Source organism: Puma concolor, chromosome B1, assembly GCF_028749965.1.
Source record: "Puma concolor isolate L17-30 chromosome B1, mPumCon1.1.hap2, whole genome shotgun sequence".
NCBI classification, from domain to species: domain Eukaryota; kingdom Metazoa; phylum Chordata; class Mammalia; order Carnivora; family Felidae; genus Puma; species Puma concolor.
The window spans coordinates 32,805,825-32,828,615 of NC_141670.1; the positions used below are offsets into that span (position 1 = coordinate 32,805,825).

At 40.4% G+C, this 22,791-nt stretch overlaps 1 protein-coding gene across 3 annotated transcripts in view; it reads right to left on the reverse strand.

Moving 5' to 3' along the window:
- Positions 1-3,471: 3,471 nt before the first annotated feature.
- Positions 3,472-22,791, reverse strand: part of CDCA2 (cell division cycle associated 2) — a 53,390-nt gene continuing 34,070 nt past the window's right edge. For all 3 annotated transcript variants that reach the window (XM_086703423.1, XM_086703422.1, XM_086703425.1), the window contains 5 exons: positions 22,422-22,500; positions 21,024-21,112; positions 19,747-19,884; positions 10,106-10,277; positions 3,472-8,285 (listed from right to left, as the gene is read on the reverse strand). In XM_086703423.1, the coding sequence (XP_086559549.1) occupies positions 7,087-8,285; positions 10,106-10,277; positions 19,747-19,884; positions 21,024-21,112; positions 22,422-22,500 (1,677 nt within the window). In that variant the 3' untranslated portion in view covers positions 3,472-7,086. The remainder of the gene's footprint in view (positions 8,286-10,105; positions 10,278-19,746; positions 19,885-21,023; positions 21,113-22,421; positions 22,501-22,791) is intronic.

The window sequence follows — 22,791 nt, forward strand, 5'->3', positions numbered from 1 at the left end:
AAAAATAAAAATGCCGTGAACAAATTACCACATTTAACTGCAAACAAGTGGAAGAAATTTTTTTTTTAAAAAAAGCAAATTTTAAGTGGGTAAATAAAGCCATGAGAATAAAAAAATTATTAGATGTAGTAAATCAATAGAACAGCTAGCTATCTGACATCTCAGAGCTTAAAAATTCACAAATACACTTAGGAATTTGGAACTTAAAAAAAATATATATATATACATATATTTGGAATTTTCTTAAATTATATCTAAAACCAAATGCCAGCTGTTTGCACCCCCACAGACCACTTTTATCACAGAGAATATAAATTAAACAAGTTATCAGACACTGTGTGTGCTGTGGATAATTGAGAAAAGGAAGCCCTAAGAAAGGCTGCTTTACAAACTGATTATTGGAAATTCTGGAAATCCCAACCTGCCCCTTAGAAAATGCAAGCTTTTATTTTTCTTTAATGCACGTGCTCATTTATTTTCATGTAAGTGATATTTGCAATGCTCAAAATAGCAACACGTAGCAGTTCCAGAAAATACTTGCTTCTCAATATCCTAAAATTTTCCCAAGTCCTAGTAAATCTTAACATTAAGGTCACCACTAGGCTAAGTATGACTTTGGTTGAAGATGTGGGACAAAAATACGTATCAGGAGAATGTCGGTAATTGCTCATCTTCTCAGCAAGGCTATTATGTTACTTGTAGTTTGTATCATGATTTAACAACAACAACAACAAAGCGAAGCATCAAAGAATATACAAAAATGAACACACCAGTGCAATGGTAGGCAAACCGGAAATTGTTAGGCCACAGTCCACAGTCCATTCCAGAGCCAAGTTAAGGTTATGAAATTATCTCTAAATAAATTTAAGGCCAAAAACAAACAAACAAACTTTTTTTTTTTGGTATGTACAATTATTTATTATAACTTAATTTCACCTCAATTCTGTTCACTGGATCTAGGGCTCCAAGGCCAGAGTCAACCCTTTAGACACACTATAAATAAATCTGGTGATACAAAAGAAATGAATACGCATTTACGAGAAGTTTCTTGAAGACCGTTATGTACATTCACAATTTTTTTTTTAAATTTTTTTTTAATGTTTATTTTTGACAGAGAGAGACAGGGCATGAGTGGGGGAGGGGCAGAGAGAGAGGGAGACACAGAATCTGAAACAGGCTCCAGGCTCTGAGCTGTCAGCACAGAGCCCGACGCTGGGCTCGAACTCACAGACTGGGAGATCATGACCTGAGCCGAAGTCGGACGCTCAACCGACTGAGCCACCCAGGTGCCCCATACATTCACAATTTCTATCCTAAGTGTCGAATCCACGCTTTGTCCAGATTTATTCATAGCTTAGAACATAACGGGAAGTTAAGAAAAATACTAAAACAAACACGTGTATGAGATGAAACCAACTTACATTGCCTCATCTCAGCCAACAGTTACAAAAATCACAAAACAATGACAATAATTACATTTGAATACGATATGCCTTTTTGGATCCCCATTCCTCTAAAACTCCTGTTAGTGAATTTTGTTGAAGCGTCTCTTCTTCTAGAAAGACAGCAAATGTACCTGATCTCAAGTTGGTGCCACTTCAGGGTTGAGAGGACCAGGACGCTCCTTCGTAATCAATCACCTTGGACTGTACTTCAGCCCCTTAGAGAAAACTGAGCATCTTGAAGGCAGTGATCACACTAGAGATTAATGCCTGGCATACACATCACTGAATCTACAATCTGCCTACCTGGGGTGAGGTGCTGCAGGGAAATCTTCCCAAGTTACGAAATAATTCTCAAGTGTAAGGGTAGTGACAGTTTTTATACTAAAGCCAAACTTAGTAAAATCCTTATTTATGAGAAGAAATGAATCAGACGTATAATTTAGTAATTTTTAGCAAACGCTTTTGACCCTTATTTTAATTCCACTCACTTTGTTTTCTGGCTGATTTTATACGGTGGTGTTCAAAAAGAATGCTTTCTCAATGACTAAGTCTCACAGTGGTTCAGGGCGACCATCTTGAATCATGCACAGTAGCAAACTAGTTTGCAAGAACACTGGGATGAATGTATACGGACTCAAGGAAGTTGGTTTCCTTCCCACATTTCTGATAGCTTATTATGGATTCTTTGCTCCAAATGGTATTGCAGGTCTGGGTATAATTGTAGGCTACAGGTAGTATTGGTAGGTCAATCTTTTCCTTCTACCGGCCTCCCTCACCAAAAGAACTTGAAACATAAACTAGGACAAAAACAAAAACAAAACAAACCAAAAAACCCCACAAAAAAACGTGGTAAGAGACACAAACATAAAAAGCTTTCCATAGTAATCAAGAGGTTGTGATGCTGGTTTTAGAACAGACGCACAGATCAATGGAACAGAATAAGGTCCAGAAATAGATCTACACATATAAGGTCAACCAATTTTAACAAAAGTGTCACTGAAGTTCAATGAAGAATGCATAATCTTTTCAAGAAATGGTTAATAATTTCCATTAAAAACAAAATGAAACAGGGGCGCCTGGGTGGCTCAGTCGGTTGGTTAAGCATCCGACTTTGGCTCAGGTCATGACCTTGTGGTTCGGGAGTTCGAGCCCCGTGTCAGGCTCTGGGCTGATGGCTCAGAGCCTGGAGCCTGCTTTGGATTCTGTGTCTCCCTCTCTCTCTGCCCTTGCCCTGTTCATGCTCTGTCTCTCTCTCTCTCTCTCAAAAATAAATAAACATGAAAAAAATTAAAAAAAAAATGAAACAAAAAAAACCCTCACCTTACACGCTATACAAAAATTAAAGTGGATCTAATACCTGAGAGCTAAAACTGTAAAACTTCTAGAAAAAAATTAAAGAAAATCCCTGCGTTCTTAAATTAGGCGAAGATTTCTTACATAAAACACAAAAAGCATGCACCATTAAAGAAAAAAAAAAAAACAACTGCTAACTTAGATTACACCAGAGTTAAAAGGCACTGCTAAGAAAATAAAGACAAGCAAGACACGGAGCGGGGAAAAAAATATTTGCAAGACACATAGCCAATAAAGAATTTGTATCCAAATATACACAGAACTCTTTCACTCAGTAGGAAAACACCAACAGCTACAAAAAAAAAGGTGGGCAAGAAATGTGAATAGATGCTTCACTAAAGAGGATACAAGGATGGCAAGTAAACCCAAAAAGGGATGTTCTACATCACTAGTCGTTAGGGAAATATACATCAAGACCACAACGAGCTACTACCGTGCAGATATCGGAAGGCCTTAAATGGAAATGGCAGGCGACATCAGGTGCTGGTGAAAATGCAGAGCACCGAACGTGCTACAGGTGAGAATACACAGAGGTGCAGCCGCTGTGGAAAAGCCTGGCGGTTTCTCAAAATGTTAAACATGTCGCAACCATACATGCCAGGAATCCCCACTCCTAGGTATTTACCCAAGAGGAATGAAAACATGTCTATATAAAAAAAAAAAAATCCACATGTGAATGTTTATAGCAGCTTTATTTGTAATAGTCTAAAACCAAACAATGCAAATACCCATTGACTGGTGAATGAGTAAAGAACCTCGGTACATCCATTAAACAATACTACTTAGCAATAAACAGGAATCAAGTACTTAGGACATCAAACATGGATGAACATCTAAAGCATTCTGCTAAATTTCCAAAAGGACAGATCCAAAAGGAGAGAACTCTTCTATCTATTTATAGGACAGTGTGGAAAAAGCAAAACTAGACAAAGGACAGAAATCCGATAAGGGGTTGAGGGAGGAGGACTGACCACAAAGAGGTAAGAGGAAGTCTTCTTGGGTGATGGAAGTGTACCGTTACTTAACTCTGGTAGCGGTTATATGACAGCATGAATTTGCCAACATTCAAACTGTGCATTTAAAAAAGGTAAGCTTCACTGCAGTTTACTACAGTTAATTACACTTCAATAAACCGGACTTCAAAAAAAATTCCTTCGGGGTGCCTGGGTAGCCCAGTTGGTTAAGCGTCTGACTTCAGCTCAGGTCATGATCTCACAGTTCGTGGGTTGCAGCCCCGCGTCGGGCTCTGTGCTGATAGCTCAGAGCCTAGAGCCTGCTTCTGATTCTGTGTCTCCTTCTCTCTCTGCCCTTCTCTCTCTTTCTCAAAAATAAAATAAACATAAAAAAAAAAAGTTCTTTCAATCTGAAGCATGAATGAGGCATTCCTCACCCTCAATGCCACAGCTTACGTGCCAGTGGGGGCAGTGAGAGAAAATGGAAGCAAAGTGGCATTAAAGCGTCAGGAGAAGAGTCTAACAGAAGGTAAGGGTTGATGCCAAAATCCTCATAAAAGGACTTTATCAGGTATGAACTACAGAACGTAACTTGATGCCCATTTAGTTTTAATTTCAAGGAATTTACCTTACGGACGTTTTCACACAAGCCCACTGTGGCATTATTTTCAGTAACAATAAAGTGGAGACAACTAGCATCCTTTAGGAAGCGGACGGCTAACTAAATACTAGATATTCAGAAGATACAACTGAAGGAGAGCTAAGGATCTCCGTGCTAACACCGAAGTGTACTGGGTATTTTGTTGAATACAAAAATTCAGCTGCAGAATGGCACAGTACAGTGAGCCCATCGGAAAACAACAAAACCTATACTCGTGTTTACACAGGCAAAGATCTGGAAGACTTAAGGGCCAGTTGTTAAGGGTGTTTACACAGAAAGCTGGGAAGAGGAAGGTGTGGCTGTAGGATGCTTGCACCAGGGGAATGAACAGTATTTAATTGCGTACAGTTCTCTACTTTCTTCACTAGACACATAGTACTCGCGTGATAAGAATGAGTGAAAATAACAGTTAAAGAGAAACACCCGCAACAACAATGAAGGGCTGCCTGGGCTTTAAAGGTAATGTATCCAGATGTCATGCTGCCATCTTCTGGAACAAACAAGGATCTACAGCAGCAGGGAAAGATTCACGGACTTTTTAAGCCAAAATGTCAAGGGTTACTGCAGTAAAAGACAAGGCAAGGACAAACTACTGAAGCCCTGTTTCTGATTTAGCCATTAATGAAAGAAATAGCTAAAAACAAGCAAGCAGGAACAAATACTTAATTTGAAATGATTAACTCCTCACAAAACGTAGGCTACAAATGAGACAGTGGATAAAATCAGTCCAAATTGCTTTGGTTTCTCAGACCTCTTCTTTTTTAGGAAAACTTCCTCTTTGTTATTTACAAATATCAACAAGACAGTTACGCTGAAACATTCTGAAACCAACAAAACTTGTAAAGTATGTATATTTTTAAATGGAGATGCTACAAAACAATAATTTTACATTTGAAAACTCAAGCCAAAACCCGCCACAGATCATTAGCACATTTTGAGAAATAAAACAAAGCATGTGAAATTCTTCAAATTCAAATACAACAGAGATCATACCTACAGTAAAAAGGAGAAAATAACAATCAGTAGTTTTATAGCCTTCACATTCGACAAAGGAGAACAAGTTTTTAAAAACCCTTCACATCGTATGGTTCTGAAAGTTTTTTTTTCTTTTTAAATTACCAAGACCGAAAAGCTTCATAAGTAGTAAGTAGATTTTTTGTTTTTGTTTTCGTATTTTTTGGTTTGTTTTCACTGGTAGAGATTTGCCAACCATACCAAACTATAATGCGGGGGGGGAGGGGGGAAAGCCCATAAATAATTTATGTGTAAAGATAAAAGAATTTTTTAAACAATCCACCCTTTAGCAGAAGAAATTGGGGATCACTTTGAGTGTTAATGTAAAATACATTTAGTCTTTAGCAGCAGGAGTTCCAGACCTATTGGTGCCAAGAAGGTAACAAATAGTCTGTATCTAAGGCAGGGGAAATGGGCACTCAGCGGGAGCTTTCTTCCCTGTTGTGTTATTTATAGAGCGCTCTATTTGTTAACATGTTTCTGCTATCATGGAGAGGGAGAGTTTAATGATTTAGAGGATTTCAAAGACAATTGTTTAACGATACAATGATTTATGCGCACTCCCAAATTCCAGATATATGGCAATTTAGATTTTCAAACTGCTGTCATCAAAACAGCGGAGGATACTGCTGAAATGTAACTGGAGAATCCGAGACCAGGGATGGTACTCGACATCGTGAAATGCAGAAAACTGCTGGCAAAACACCACGTTAAAAAAGAAATCGGCCACCTACCACCATGCTTCATGTTAGTAAACAAATTTTCCAAGGCCCTTTCGTAGGAAATTTCTAGATTTAAAAAAAAAAAAAAATTTTTTTTTTTTTTTAATGGAGAAGCATGAATTAAATACCAAATTACTAATTTGGGATCTCTTGGAATAAATCCTAAATGTGACTAATTGGAATGATCTGGAGGATGATTCAACTACACTGCTCTATTCTCCCCCAAAACCAATCCTGCACCTCCGGCCCCACAGGGCATGTAAGAATCTTGTTTGAAAGACAAAATATTTTCACCTTAGTTATTTATAGACTATAAATTCAGTTTATAATGTTTGACTTGTAATATTCTGGTTACTAAATGAATTTTCCAATTTTGATTTTAACCTATTAATATAAAAATATTCATTTGAGATAGACGAAGCAAGTCATTAAAGCTTCTTAATTTTAAACCAACAAAAAAGTCTTATGATTTCCATCTTCCCTAATGGATAAAGATTTTTAACCAGCTTTTTCTGCAACATTTTAAAAACACATCTTTTCTCATTTCCTGGCAGTTTTTAACCTTGTATCACCCTTCAATTTTCATAAAATTCCATTTATCAATCTGTTTTTTCAGGTCTTCTCATCTAGACACAATGAGTCAATTTCAAGAGACAAATTTTGTTTCCCAACGGAAACAGTCAACACGTACTAGCGAGAAACCTTCAGCAAACGTGCTATTTGCGGAGAGAAGAACAGATTTAAGAGAATGTCTTCTTTTTGAATGAAGAAATCCCACTTACTTCTACTTACAGAGAGGTTCAAGTCAAATGATTTTATTTGAAACTTTGAACAGGGGAGGAGAGGCGGGGTGAAAGAAATGTTCTGAGCATGGGGTGGGGGGGGGTTTACCTTCTCTGCGGCCCCGAACGTCCTTCAGGAAATGCCAGTTACCGGCTTTAGTTCCCGACGTGCCCGACTCCTTGGACGTCCCTTAGAGAGCTCTCTCCGCTCTGGGGGAGAGAGCTTCTTCTCTTGCAGCATTTTGCCAGAATGGGACCTTTCGTGTTCACGGGTGCGGACGTCCACAAGCTCTTCCTCCTCCTCCCAGGTAAACTGGCCGCACTGGCGGCCAAGCCCTCCCTGTCTTTACCCGACACGGCGGGTGCCGTGCTCGGGGTGTGTCCAGAAGACCTGGGGTCTTTACAGAGGGCCACGCTTTCAAGGCCTCTGCTGTCCACTGTGCATATTGTTCTCCTTTTCATTCTTTGGGAAGTGCAGGAAGCGGAAGGAAATGGAAGTGAGATCCAGACGAGCCCTTCCTCTTCCAGATCCTTCTGCAGCCTGGTGCTCCGTCTTACTCTTGTTTCCCTACTCGTTCTCTGAAAGGTCTGCTCTATGGAGTCAGATAAATCTTTATAGAGTTCAGAATTTTCTAAACCAATTTCTACAGGGCTGCTCACCAGGTAGGGAGGTTTGGGATTTCCGTTTTTTTCCGAATCGAAACTCTGGCCGCCAGAGTAACACATAGAACGTCTTCTATGCTTCTTTCCTCCCCCGTTCGTACCAGTGCTTTCACTCTCTGCGCAGCTGCTTCCCGAACCCTCGCTCGGATTTGTACTTTCTTTCATGTTGTCAAGGAAGACGTCTTTTTGTAAGCCAGACATTACACGTGTGGTCGGCGGTTTCCCTTCTGGAGCTATAACAGAGTCATCCTGCTTTTCATACTTTATGTTCACATCTTCTGAAATTTTAAAGATCTGAAAAAGGTTTTCCACATTTTGGCCAGCGGCAGCCAATTCCCGGGACGGCAGGATAATACTGGATCCCGCATCATCGGATGCCGGGCCCTTTGCGGTCACAGAATCACAGGAAACACGACTGCTCTCATTCTCAGAGCCAGCTTTCAGGTCATTTTCACTTTCTGACTTAATTTCCGCTCTTGGAAGAGTTTTATGTTTACTAGCTTCTACGGTATTTATATCTAAATCTTGCTCTAAAGTAGCGTTAATAAGCGGCGAGGAACGTTTGGTGTGAGAGCTGCAGAGTGCAGACAGATCGTACTTATTAAAACCTTGACTCATCTGCAAATCTGGCTTCTGAGGCTTCCTTTGAGGAAGCTTTGCTGCTTGAAGTTCACCACTGGAGTCGAAATCATCTAGGGGTGTGGAAATAAGTTTACATCTCGGGGGAAAAAGTAACAGTGGAAATAAATGTTGACAAATCAAACAGGTGCCATACTGTATTCTGTGTTTTAAGCTTTCAAAACTAGCAAGACCCACAAATGCGACACTGTACCTGCCCCCATCTGGCATCAAGCTCTTTCTCTTTCAGTTCTTCCCCAAGCCACAGGTTAAGAAAATATGTATTTAATATGTGAATGAATAAAGTACATGACCTCAGACCATGAAAATGAGAAGTGTATCTCAAATCGCTTCCTCTATTCTAATGTGCTTTCCACACTACAAGGTCAATTAGCATGAGGCAGCCATGTTTCCCATTTCCCGAAAAATGAATTACTGAAAACAGGCACCGCCATGCTTCTGAAACTTTTCTAGTAATGTTTCCCTTGAAAGAGAGGGAAAAGAAAACTTGGAATTTTGGGAGTGTTGTGGATTTAGCTAGAAGGCTACTTTTAAAGACACTCAGGTCTTATGCCCTGTGTTAAAAAAATTAATAAAAACTGCACCGTACTCTCAAATAGCGCTATGTTTGTTACAGTATTCTACCTTCCACCTCAGTGCGACTAAAAGTCATCCTCCAGGAAGATATGCCATGTGGAGGGTGTCCTGCATTTTTGGCGCATTGGGTTACACATCACACAGGTGGAAAAACATCATCAAGGTTTTAAAGCTATGGAACACAGCTGAAATAAATTCAGAGTTTCAGTGTTCTAAACTTCAGTACTATTGGATGCCATCTCTCTTGTTATCTCAGGGAGTAAGGGTTTTAATTGGCCAGCCAATGAATGTAAAAAATGTTTTAAACGAAACTCAAAACTGTTAGTATCTATAAAACGTCAGCTGAGCCAAAAAGCTACAAGTATTTCAATTTGAAAAGGTATGTATCCAGGACATGGGTACTCAACGTCAGGTCACAGAAGCTAGAGATTATCGTAGGGTCCACTCGGTGGCAACCAAATCATGTCAGTTGGGCTCTTTCTACAACTTTAAAAGTTGAGGTTGATGTATTTTTTCATGAAACTGACAGACTAGAGAAGAAAGGCGGGGGAGGGAGGAAGAGAGAGAAAGGGGCAGGGAAAAAGGGACAGGGAGGGAGGGAAGATTTGCTTTAAACCCTTTCAACACATGATACCACTGGTTATAGACAAAAAAAAAAAATGCTTCAGGTATTTTTAAAAAGAAATGATCTAATAAGATTCTAAACAGAAAACCTATACTAACAGTCATTATTTAAACATCTTTGGGAAAACTCCTGTCAGGAACTGGAGATACAATGAAAATAAGACTTAGTTTTCAGTCTCAGGGAGACCACAGTTTGCAGGAGAGGGAGGCAGACAGAACATATACGCTAGATGGTAAAGGTGTAATGCGAACAAAGAGCTTTCCTGGAAAAGCAGCCAGCACGGCTAAATCTTAAAGGATGAGCAGCATTAGGCCAGATTAAAAAGAGGTGGGGTTGCCAACCCCTGACCCAGGATGTACCACATCAAGGAGCTGGGGCTGGAGGTAGCTGTGTCCGTTTAACTTCTGTGCTTTCCTGAAGTTCCGAAGTAGGCAGAAGCCAACAGTCTTAGGGTGGCATATACCTTATTCATCCTTGAATCTATTATAAATCCTATAGGTACGCTGCAAATGGAATGCAGGCGACACATATCTGATGACTGACAAAGACAGCGATTTTTAAAATCGCTGGGAAAGTTGCTATTTTTATTTGTATGCTCTTTACACAGTGAATGGGAAAAGGGGGACAAGGTGGTGGAGAGGATAAAACCTAAACAGGAGAAGAACAAGATACCTGAACGCATCGTTCCGGTGCTTGGGGCGGAAGGCGTCATCTCCGAGACCTCAGGCAGCTCGGGAATAGGACTTAGGAGCGGCTTCTTGGAAGCGATGTCTCTTTCCCCATATAAAGACTTTTGAATACTTTTCTTTCCCTTTGCTTTCTTCTTTCTGCAACTTTTTAAAGCCTGTGAAGATGTATTAAGACGCAGTAATTGAGAAAGATGTCACGCCGTATACAATTTTGAGCCTTTAATTTGTACAGAAAAACTTGAGACCAGTTATTCCGTTGAAAATTTTAGAAATCTGAGTCAGGCATGGAGGGCTCGGTAGCTTACACAAAGTCAAATAAAATATAAAGAACTCAATTTACAAACTATATGATAACTAACGGTCTACGTTTCCATAAAACATTTGCCCAAGCAAGTTCTGCGTAAGTAAAAGATTAGATGCTATCGAGTTGACAGACTTAAGACAGGAGATAGGTGTAGCTAGGCTATCGTTAGGATGACTCAGGATTAGCCTAGAATGACTTATCTACTAGAACCTATGAGGGGCTGTTTTCTGCTCACACGCTTAGATGAAGAAACAATAGTTATGTACATAAAGGTTACGTAAAAGTGAAAGATAACACAAAGCTGGCTGAGCTGCTTCAAACATTAATAATCAAGATTAAAATGAATAGGTCAAGGGGTGCCTGGGTGGCTCAATCGGTTTAAAGTCCTACTCTTGGTTTTGGCTCAGGTCACGAACTCACACTTCATGAGTTCGAGCCCCATGTTAGACTCTGCACTGACAGTGTGGAGCCTGCTTGGGATTCTGTCTCCTCCTCTCTCTGCCCGTCCCCGACTTGCTATCTCTCTCAAAATAAATAATAAAAAAACATTAAAAAATGAATAGGTCAAAAATAAGATGGGTTTTAACAAGCATAAGTAGAAGAAGAGGGACAAAGGAATGGTAATAACTGGTGGAAAACACGTGGGTTTCTATACAAATTAAAACTGTTCTAATAATATCCGGAATGCAGTACTGAATTCAGTTTTGACTGCCATATTAGCAAGTGAGAATTAATGTTCTCTGTTAAAAAAAAAAAAAAGCTTCACATGGAGAAGACCTCAGGGAAACTCAAACACTGTGTTGAAATAATAGATTATTATGAGCAAACAGAAATACACTCAATGCGATCATATTGGAGAGAACCAGACTTTAGGTTAACATAAGGAATGTGTTTTTAGCAATTAAAGCGTCCAGAAAATGGAATCCATTGAAACATTTATTGAGAAACCACTCTGTGCAGGTAATGACTTGCTAGGTAGAAGATACAAAAACAGGATGTGGTCTTTAGGGGGCTCACCATCGAACAGCAAGTAACTATTATTGATACATATACACGATGTCAGACTCTATATGGACTGAGATGGGTCCCTGGCCTCCAGAAGGCTTAACACTGCTCCACAAAGCAGGCAAGGCCCTTATATGCAATGAATAGGAGCCTGAAAACAATGAAAGCTAACTGCACAGTGACTCAGGGAGTGACAACATTCGATTTTACATTTAAAGAAAGATCATTTGGGTGAAAATATAGAAACTAATGATGTGATGGATGATATTCAAGAGTACAAAAATGGCACAGAACTGCATGTTCCTTGAGAGATCTATAGATATCCTGTAAAAACAAAACAAAATAAAACATTCCATGGAAAAATAATTTTAGAACTGTACAAGATAAATGTTCCTCTTGGTGATTTGCAATATATATTTACCATTAAATTCTCTGAGAAGTCCCTCAGTATAAATAATCTCTATACACATCAGGAAAATACCGGGTTAACTATTTTTCCACGGAAAATTTATTTCTGTGGAACATCTGTCGACATTCCGTGGGACAGTTGGGGAAATGAAAGCTTGGTCAGTGGATGTGGAAACCAGGAGAAAAATCTCGGGCTCCACAGAGGAACTGCAAAAGAGAACAGATGGCCTTCGGTGCCGGATGCCTGACGTTGCCACCTGCCTGCCCTATGATCTTAGGCAAGTCACCCCACCTCTCTGTACCTCATTCTCCTCTGCAAAACGGGAGCCACAGAAAGCTGTGGTGAGCGCTGAGTTAACATAAATGAAATGGTTAAAATAAGGCTTGATCCATACACAGAAAAGAGCTATGTGTCAGCCATTCTTGATCTTTTAAATTCCTTCCTGGTATGAAGAGAATTGACACGGGGGAGAATATTTTTAGTATCAAATTATGCTTGGTATTACAGTGTGACAGACACAGGCCTTACACAGTCAGTGAATACGCTACAGTCAATGTCACCTGGTTATGACCTCTAAAACAGTTTCTGATTCATAGGTACAAAAAATACCCTGTTGGCAGGATTTGGGCCATCTCTGTCTACATAAAATGTCTTCAGTCCCTGCAACGCTGCCTGACACGTAACGACTTCCCAACAAACAGGTATGAACAAAATGAATAAATGTAGAAGAAAAGGTATAGGTAAACTTCGTAAAATTTGCTACACGTGATGATAGCTTTCTCATGGTCACGGGCCAAGAGAGGTGCAGCGCCCAAAGACAGGACTAAAGGCTAAAGCACCTGTGCTCTGTCGGGGACACACGTCTAGCACTGCCTAGCTTACCTGCAGAGGCTGGAACCGTAACAAAATTCAATTTTACTCCAATACAAAAGCCTTGCTTATATGGTAACAGCAAAGTCACCTGTGGCTGGAATTTTAGGGAAGACATTAATGTGCAAACAGGATGGTTTGTGACTTGAAGCAGATAAAGGACAACTGAAGATATGGACCCCCAAAGTGACTTCGTTTACTTTAGAATCACCAGTATTTCGTCTCAGATAGTAAAGGAGGTCTCGACACGGAAGCAGAAACTTACTGTTTGCACAGGTACTTAAGTTGCTTCCTGTGAGTAGCTTTAAAATTATTTGAAAAGAATTCATGGGCTACGACCCAGCAATAGCACTACTAGGAATTTATCCAAAGAATGCAAAAATGCTGATTCACAGAGGCAGACGCATCCCAACGTTTACAGCAGCGCTATCGACAATAGCCAAAGTATGGAAAGAGTCCAAATGTCCACTCACTGATGAACGGGTTAAGATGTGGTATATAGGGGCGTCTGGGTGGCTCAGTTCAGTTGAGCATTGGACTTTGGCCCAGGTCATGATCTAGCAGTTTGTGAGTTCGAGCCCCGCGTAGGGCTCTGTGCTGACAGCTTGGAGCCTGGAGCCTGCCTGAGATTCTGTCTCCCTCTCTCTCTGCCCCTCCCCCGCTCACGCTCTGTCTCCTTCAAAGCTAAACATTATTTGGAAAAAAAGATGTGGTATGTACATATATATAACGGAGTACTACTTGGCAATGAAAAAAAAAGGAAATCGTGCCATTTCCAACGATGTAGATGGAACTGGAGGGTATTATGCTAAGTGAAACAAGTCAGTCAGAGAAAGAGACACGTTTCCAGTCATATGTGGAAATTGAGAAACTTAACAAAAGACCATGGGAGAAGAGAAAGAAAAAAATAGTTACAAACTGAGAGAGAGGCAAACCATAAGAGACTCTTAGAATACAGAGAACAAATTGAGGGATAATGGGGTAGGGGGTTGAGGGGATGGGGAAAATGGGTGATGGGCATTGAGGAAGGCATGTGTTAGGAGAAGCACTGGGTATTGTAGGTGATGAATCACAGGAATCTACTCCCAAAGCCAAGAGCACACTGTATACACTGTATGTTAGCTCACTTGACAATAAATGACATAAAAATGAATACATAAAAATTAAAAAATAATAACAATAATTCATGGGGCACCTGGGTGGCTCAGTCGGTTAAGCATCCAACTCTTGATTTCAGCTCAAGTCATGATCCCATGGTTTGTGAGTTCGAGCCCCGCGTTGGGCTCTGCACCAACAGCACACAGCCTGTTTTAGATATTCTCTCTCTCTCTCTCAAAAATAAACATTTAAAAAGTATATATAGGGTGCCTGAGTAGTAGCTCAGTCAGTTAAATGTCTGACTCTTGGTTTCCATTCAGGTCACGATCTCACGGTTTCGTGGGTTTGGGCTCCACACTGGGCTCTGCAATGACAGTCCTGTGAAGCCTGCTTGGGATTCTCTCCCCCCCACCCCCACCCCCCGCCCCTCCACCACTTGCGCTGTCTCTTTCTCTTCAAAACAAATAAATAAACTTAGAACAATTTTTTTAAATCAAAAGTATACAGAATTCACGTACACGGCAACAAATCAAATTGTACAGGAAAGCTTATGATGAGAAGCACACACTTCCTTATCCCTGTTGTTTACTTATTGGTTCCATTTTTAGTTCTTACGGCTAGCTCCATCTTTCTAAATAAGAGGCTCCTGCTGTTTTTAACTTTCTATAATGGAAAATTTCAAACACACAACAGGTGGAGAGAACAGTATATTGAACCCCATGTACCCATCATCTAGCTTCAACAATTACTAACAGGTATCAGGATTCATTTATAATCCCCTTCCCTCAGATCCTTTTATTTTTTTATTTTTTATTTATTTATTTATTTATTTTTGGGACAGAGAGAGACAGAGCATGAACAGGGGAGGGGCAGAGAGAGAGGGAGACACAGAATCGGAAACAGGCTCCAGGCTCCGAGCCATCAGCCCAGAGCCTGACGCGGGGCTCGAACTCACGGACCGCGAGATCGTGACCTGGCTGAAGTCGGACGCTTAACCGACTGCGCCACCCAGGCGCCCCCCTCAGATCCTTTTAAAGCAAATCCCACACATTACCTCCTTTCATCTGAAAATCCTATAGTATCTGTAAGAGATAAGAGCTCCCTTTATTTTTTTTCCAGAATAAAGTGAAGTCTTTGATTACCTAGCATTGTATTTTATTGTTGACATTTTCCTTTTACAATGCAATTTTACCACACCCCCCCCAACTTTTTAAGACATAACTGACACAAAACATGTAAGTTTAAGGTATACTATGTAATGACGATGTATGTATATATTGCAAAAGGATTACTTTTTAAATAATAACAACTACCATTCAGCAATAAAGGGCTCATACACACAACAACCTGGACAAATCTCCAGAGAACTGTGCTGAGTGAAAAAACAAAGCCACTCCCAAGAAGTTACACAGAGTGTGATTACATTTACGTAACATTACCAAACTGACAAACTTACAGACATGGAGAACAGATTAGCAATTGCCAGTCAAGATGGGGAAAGTAGACAGAACTACAAAATGGCAAGAAGAGATCCCTGTAGCGATGGAAATCCTCTGTATCTTGACTGGGTTGATATTTTCCTACGTGACACTGCACAAGTTATACATGTTGTCATTGGGGAAAACTGGGCAGAGGGTACTTGGGAGATCCCCGTAATTCTTGTGACAACAGTATAAATATCTAAAATGATCTCAAAATAAACAGCTTAAACACAAAGAACAAAGACAACAATTTTCCCTAATATTTCATTTCCTCGGAGATCAAATTTCTCTAATTGGCCCATAAATGTCTTCTTACAACTGTTCAAATCAGGATCCCAAAAAGGTCTTCACACATTTGCTTTGTTGACAGATCTCTTTTAATCTATGGTTCTTTCTTTCTTCCCTTGCCATTTATTTGATGAATAAGCTGAGGCATCGGTCCAGTAGACTTGGCCAAACTCTGGATTTGGTTGACTGCAATCATGGTGTCTTGAGTTTCCTCTACCTCCTATACTTCCTAAAAAATTGGTCATTAGATAGATCTAGGCTTGATTAGATTCAGCTTTGTTTTTTTGTTTTGTTTTGTTTTTTGAAAAGAGCATCTCATGGATACTTCTAGACTTCCTCATTGCACTGGAAGGCCCATATTCTCTGTCTTGTGACACTGTGATTGACCAGTGGGCTCAGGTGTTCAGTCCAATGCACCCATTATGCCCCTCCACCAGCCTTCCATCTAATGATTAACAACTTTCACGAATGTGTTTTTATCTAATGGTAGAAATTCTCCTATAAATAACTTTACCTCATCAACTATTTGTTCACCTGAACTTATTTTCCAGTTTTCACAAAAAGGAGTGGGTGTCCTAGACAGCTTCCAAGGTGACTTTTGAGATTTTTTAACTATTATGAAGCGTTTTTTTCAGATTTGAAGTCTGTGTTTCAATCCACTGCAATTTTTGTCTGATAGTCACGTTGTCCCACTTTTGGTCAGTGGAGCCCCTTTGAGGCAGTCTGGTGTCCTTTCTCGTGGCCCCAGTGGTTTAAGCTTCTTTCGTTGGACACTGGTACAGACCCAGGCTCATTTCCTACAAGTGCTGTTTAGAAATCTGAGAGCAGCCATTTCACTTGATCAATGTTAGCTGAAAATGGTATTAAGGAATGCCAATCTAGGGGGACACCTGGGTGGCTCAGTCGGTTAAGTGTCTGACTTCAGCTCAGGTCACGATCTCACGGTCCGTGAGTTCAAGCCTCGCGTCGGGCTCTGTGCTGACAGCTCAGAGCCTGGAACCTGCTTCAGATTCTGTGTCTCCCTCTCTCTCTGCCCTCCACCTCTCCCCCGCCCCCCACCAGCTCCTGCCCTGTCTCTGTCTCTCACAAATGAATAAACATGAAAAAAAAAAAAGGCAATCTAGGGGTGCCTGGGTGGCTCAGTGAGTTAAGCTTTCGACTGCTGATTTCAGCTCAGGTCATGATCTCAGGGTCATAGGATCAAGCCCTGAGTCCAGCTCTGGGCGGGGCATGGAGCCAGCTTAAAGATTCTCTCTCTCTCTGCCCCTTCCCCTACTAAGAAGGAAGGAACTAAGGAAGGGAAAGAGAGAGAAAGGGAGGTTGAGACAGAGACAGACACAGAGAAAGAGAGGAAGGAAGAGAAAAGAGATGAAAAGAAAGGGCAATCTAGGTGTCAGAGGTGCTCACTGCCAGGAAATCTTTTGAAAAGAAAAAAGACATGAGTCCAAACTGATACTTCCAATTCAAATTTTGCCTCACAAGGTTCTGAATGTGATTTTAACAGCCATAGTGCTTGCTATGGCCAGGCACTGTTCTAAGCATTTTACACGTATTAACTCATTACACGCACACAAGAAGCTCACAAACGATGTACCGTTCTTGCCTTTATTTTAAAACCAACAGAGAAATCAAGAATCTTTCCCGCCATTCCACTGGTGGGAAGTGGTCAAGCCAGAATTTAGAACCCAGGTTGTCTGCTCCAGAACCTGCACGGTTAACCCCTCTACTGTAATGTTAATGCCCTCATTTCCACCTTCTCTACCCACTTTCTCACCTTCTGCTAGTAGCTACATTTGGATCATCGTCTTGCATGACAATCAAGTTCTTAAAGCTTTGCCCTTAGTTGAAAACAAATAGCATTTACGTTCTGACTGTGTAAACGTTTTTCATTGCTCTGCCAAGGACAACGCTCTGTATTCCTCTCCTGGGGCGCCTCCTGTAGAGGATTCCTAGCACTAGAAAACATACTTTTTTTTTTTTTTAATATAATTTATTGTCAAATTGGCTCACAATAAATAAATAAATAAATAAACTTGAAAACAAAAATAAATAAATAAAAGGCCAAATGAGGGGCACTTGGCTCAGTGGGTTAAGCATCTGACTCCGGCTCAGGTTATGCATGATCTCATGGTCCGTGAGTTTGAGCCCCGTGTCAGGCTCTGTGCTGACAGCTCGGAGCCTGGGATGGGAGAACAAGGAGGGAGAAGGCGGTGAGGTGCTAACTGGTGCAGACTGTCTCCATTACTGTTTCCCACTCTCGCCACCACTCTGTTTACTGGGCCCAGAGTCTTCTGGGATCCCTATGGGCAAGCTGGCTCCTAATGGCTCTCTGGCTCCCTCTGAGCACATTCTGGGCTGTAACTTTACCTCTTTCTTCTGTCAGTGTGCCATCATCCACTGTCTTCTAGAGATTCACTGAAGGCTGTCATCTGTTGGGTAATATCCCTCCTCCCTTCCTCTTCTCACTGCTATTCTGAGTCTAGTCGTTTGATTCTATCAATTATTTTGATTCTGTGGGGTCCCGAGAGGGGTTGAAACAAACTTTACTGCTCAACCCTCCTTGAACTTTCTGACTATTGATTTTATGTGAAGAAGTATGCGTACATTCTTTGTAACAGTGCTTTTTAAAGAGTATGAAGAAAATCAATTTCTGATGCAATAATATAAGATGTATATGCATACTTATGAACTTAGGTTTATTTTTTTCAGCAAGGGGATCTCTCAATGGAGTGTGACCTAAAAGAGGGACTGAGCCAGGAAAACTTCCAGTTTTTCCTGGCTTTCCTAAACGGCAGATGTTTGGGCCGTGTTTAAGCCAGTTTTTGTTGAATGGAACGGGATGGAAGTTTACTGACTGTTTTGCAGGGGGAGGGTGTTGGGGTAATATTGGCGAGTTACTTTAGTTTTCAAAAAGTGGATAGTGCAGGTGCTTACAGGATGGTTTAAGAAGAGAAGTCTAGTAGGCTGCTCAACATGTTTCTAGATCAGAAAGATTTGGGAGGCACCAACCATGCTGCCTAGGACATCACCCAGAAAATATACAATTTGGAAAGGCAAAGAGTAGAACTCTAGGGAATACAAACTAAGGGTGGGTGAAAGAAAATAAACCTTTAACAGAGACTGTAAAGGCCGCTCTCAATTATGTCAAACGCTGCTGAGGCGGCAGGTTGTCCCGGATTTTACTTACTAAGCTACTCAATATCTTGGGAAAATACTTAAAGGGAAGAGGTAGAAAATGATACACCAGACTTCAGGTAACACCTGGAACTATGACTCTACCTTAGGAGCACCTGTGTGGGTCTCTCCAGCAGCAGTGTTAGATGGGAGAGGGGATAATGGATTAATCCAGAGTTGAAATGGAATGAAAAGGGGCAGAGAACTGAGGTTACTGACAAGAGCTGGTGAAACAGCTCACGCAGTTTGGGGCGAACAGGAAACACAGGAGATGACGGGATGCCTGCCTGCTGGAGGGTACACAGAGGGGCCAGAAGACCGCTGATACCGGACGAGGGACGTGAGTAAGGGAATGAGGAGGCGGGATGCGCCGGCAGCCGGGGGTCAGGGAACGGGACATAGAACATGCACTACTGGAAGTGGGAAGGGTACTAGCAAGCTGCGGGCGGGGTGTGGCAGAGGAAGGTCCGGATCACCCAAGCGAAAGGGGTCTGGTGACTGGGTTAAGGTGCTGCACTCGCTATCCCTGACGAGACAGTGACGTCACCTGAGCCAGCACAGGCCTTGAAGTGTTGAGAAAGACACAGAGCCAGTTTCTCAATTCTTCCTTAAACATGGGGAAGAGATTGAGCCAGCCACTGGCAGAAGCAAAGCCACACAAGTGGCAGATGGTCCACTCACCTTTGTCTAAGAAATTGGAGGAATCCTCTCAAAGGCTGAGGTTGGATCAGATTCAAAGGGAAAAATCAACTTAACATTTGAGTGCCAGCGTTTTACTGGGCTAATGTACGTAACACAATGACGAAGATACAAAAACGGTCCTCGGGTAATTATAACTGAGTACATAATTGCTTATGGTCCTTTCTATTCTGTGATGATTTTAATACTCTCGGTCCAATGTTAACTGGAAAAAAATTTCTTTCCATGCTTTCCTAACCATACAACAAAGAAACATACCACTTCTATTCTTATTATGTGTTTAAACACACACTTACTTGGTTCTTTTTAGGACGCACTCTTTCTGTGTGCTTGCTTTCCTGAGATTTCCTCCTATTAATTTTCTTTTCTTTACAGGGCTGAGCTTCTGTATGAAGTAAGTTGCAAACCTCCTCTTCTGCAAAAGTGATCAATTGCTATAAAAAAATTTAAAGTAGGGATAACCATAAAACAGTTACATTTTGATATGTTTTTCACATTTATTTTTCCTCCCACACTACTTCTACCGTTTTCTATCCCAGTTCCTCTTAATTCACAAATTCCATTAGAAGCATTTTAACCAGCTTAAACTCGCATGGGGGAGAATAGGAATTACCAATTTCTGATCTTATTAAACACAGACCCAAAGAAGCATATGCATTCTGCCCATTAAGGAAGAAAAAAAGTTTAAGATTAGTTGATTTACCTATTTACCAAATATGTATTAAGCATCTACAATTTAGCAGCTAACTGCTGTTGAGTTATGAGGGGAAATATGCATTTAGATTATCTAAATTTGAATTCTGGCTTTATCACCCAACAGTATCAGCGACAAGCCCTATAATGGTAATATCGTATATTTACGAATTTAAATAAAAATCCAACTTTACCTAATTATATAATAAAATAGGAAAAGACACACATTCAATGGGAGTTATGCTCCTACTAGAAAGTGTTAAAACCCAGTGTTAAAAACCAAAATGAGGGGCGCCTGGGTGGCGCAGTCGGTTAGGCGTCCGACTTCAGCCAGGTCACGATCTCGCGGTCCGTGAGTTCGAGCCCCGCGTCGGGCTCTGGGCTGATGGCTCGGAGCCTGGAGCCTGTTTCCGATTCTGTGTCTCCCTCTCTCTCTGCCCCTCCCCCGTTCATGCTCTGTCTCTCTCTGTCCCAGAAATAAATAAAACGTTGAAAAAAAAAAAAAAAAACAAAATGAAATATTTTTGTAAAAAGGTACAATTATGCCATTTTCTGGCTCTGTTATTTACACGCTACTCTTCTCCACTGTGTACCTCAATAAAATTCATAAAACCACACAGATCCTAAAGAAACATTCCAAACAGATTACCTTCCACATAACACAAATTCTGATAGCATCTTGTTTTACTGTATTTTTCTTCTAATAAAATTAAAATCAAATCAGAAAAAGAGCCATTACCGTGGTGATCTGCTACGTAGGTATTAACTGTTAATGACTGCAATCAAATCAAGTTTTTACCCATAGTAATTTGACCATAAAAACAAAAAATCTATAGTAAGATTTAAAAACAAATATACTGTGCCAAATACAAACACTTACACTTCTTCGGTTAGAGGCCCGTGTTATTCTACCAACTTTATGGGAGGCTGTTTTCTCATGGTTATTTGAAGAACTAAAGGTATCAATGCCTGATGAGTAAGACACAAGCAAAATTAGGGTAGCTTAACATAAAGTCGTAAGAGCCGTAATTTTCTGGATACACTGGGTACTCTTATGGATACCCACCTTTGCTTTTAGCATAACATAGTATCTAAGCATAAATAATTACCAAGAATAAATTTTGAGATTCAAAAACGTGCTTTAAAATTTTAAGTTCCCTCAACACCCAGAAACCATCACCACTTTCCACAGAGACAGCATATTACCCTAAGATAACAGATTAAATCATATTATAGGAAATACCATATTTTCACTGATGGCATCCATTTATCCCAAGCTACATTTTGTACAATAAAATTGCAATGGAGGGCATTAAGATGATCCTGAAAATAACTATTGTAATTTACAAAATTCAAGTAATTTTTCATCTGACCACTTTTAATGGTGTAAATGAAAGGAAGTATAATGTGTGTTAAAGAGCACACAGTCTTTAGAATATGATAGACTATGCTTCCAAGCTTAGCTCTAAGTTTGCACTACAGGTCTTGGATTCTGCACCCATGAACCTGGTTCGTGTTGTCTAGCTAATGAGAAGCCACTAAAGGACTCTGATCAAGGGGGAGAGACACGAATAATGGTTCCCGTCCTAAGTGCTTTTCCCATAACATTTGTCATCTAAGTCCTGGTTTGCCTTATCATGATCATAAAAAAGCCAGAGACCTTGAAAAGTGCATGTGTCCAAAAGGCCAAGTTAATGTTGGTGAACAGGTCTGGATACTGAAAAAAGACCCATACGATCCAGATCACTCAACAAAAGGAGCCTACTACTGATAATTAAGACTTGAGAGGGCAACTGCACTGCCTGCAGTGACTTGAAAAATGGCACTACCTATCTATGGAAGTTCAATGTGGGTGATTAAAAGATATGAGACTTGGATGGGCAAGAGGCTTCTTAGAAGCTTTCCTGTACCATTTATTTTTTTTATTTTTTTAATGTTTATTTATTTATTTTTTTGGAGAGACAGAGCACAAGCAGGGGAGGGGCAGAGAGAGAGGGAGACACAGAATCAGAAGCAGGCTCCAGGCCCTGAGCTGTCAGCACAGAGCCCAACATGGGGCTCGAACTCACAAACCGTGGGATCGTGACCTGAGCCGAAGTCAGATGCTTAACCGACTGAGCCACCCAGGTGCCCCAATACTATTTGGTTTTTTAAACCAAACATGCATTATTATAATAAAAATAAAAATTTTAAAATGAATTAAGGAGATTTAGTTTCATATTGACACATACTGAAAATGACACTTGTATGATTATAAGATTAAAAAAAAAGTTACTACCTGAAAGAGTCTCAGAGATTGAAGACTTATTAAGAGGACTCAGAACGGCAAATGACACCTGAAGAGGTTCTATGTTTTCCTGAACAAAGAAAAACAAGAGCAGAAATTAGGCATCCTTAAATTCAGTGGACATATGTGCCCAAAAGAAAATAAGGACTTTTGTAGGTGGAATTGTAATAATCATAAAGATGAGAAATCAGTAAAAGAGAAACAGTCAAAGCAAACAAAGATATTAGATATAAACACATTTTATAATATTTATCCATCTTTAATGAAACTATGTTTATTAACTACAATCCAACAAATAAAAATTAAACATTAAGTGAAAGTAGCCATAATGATCCACTAACAAGTTACTCTTTGGTTTATT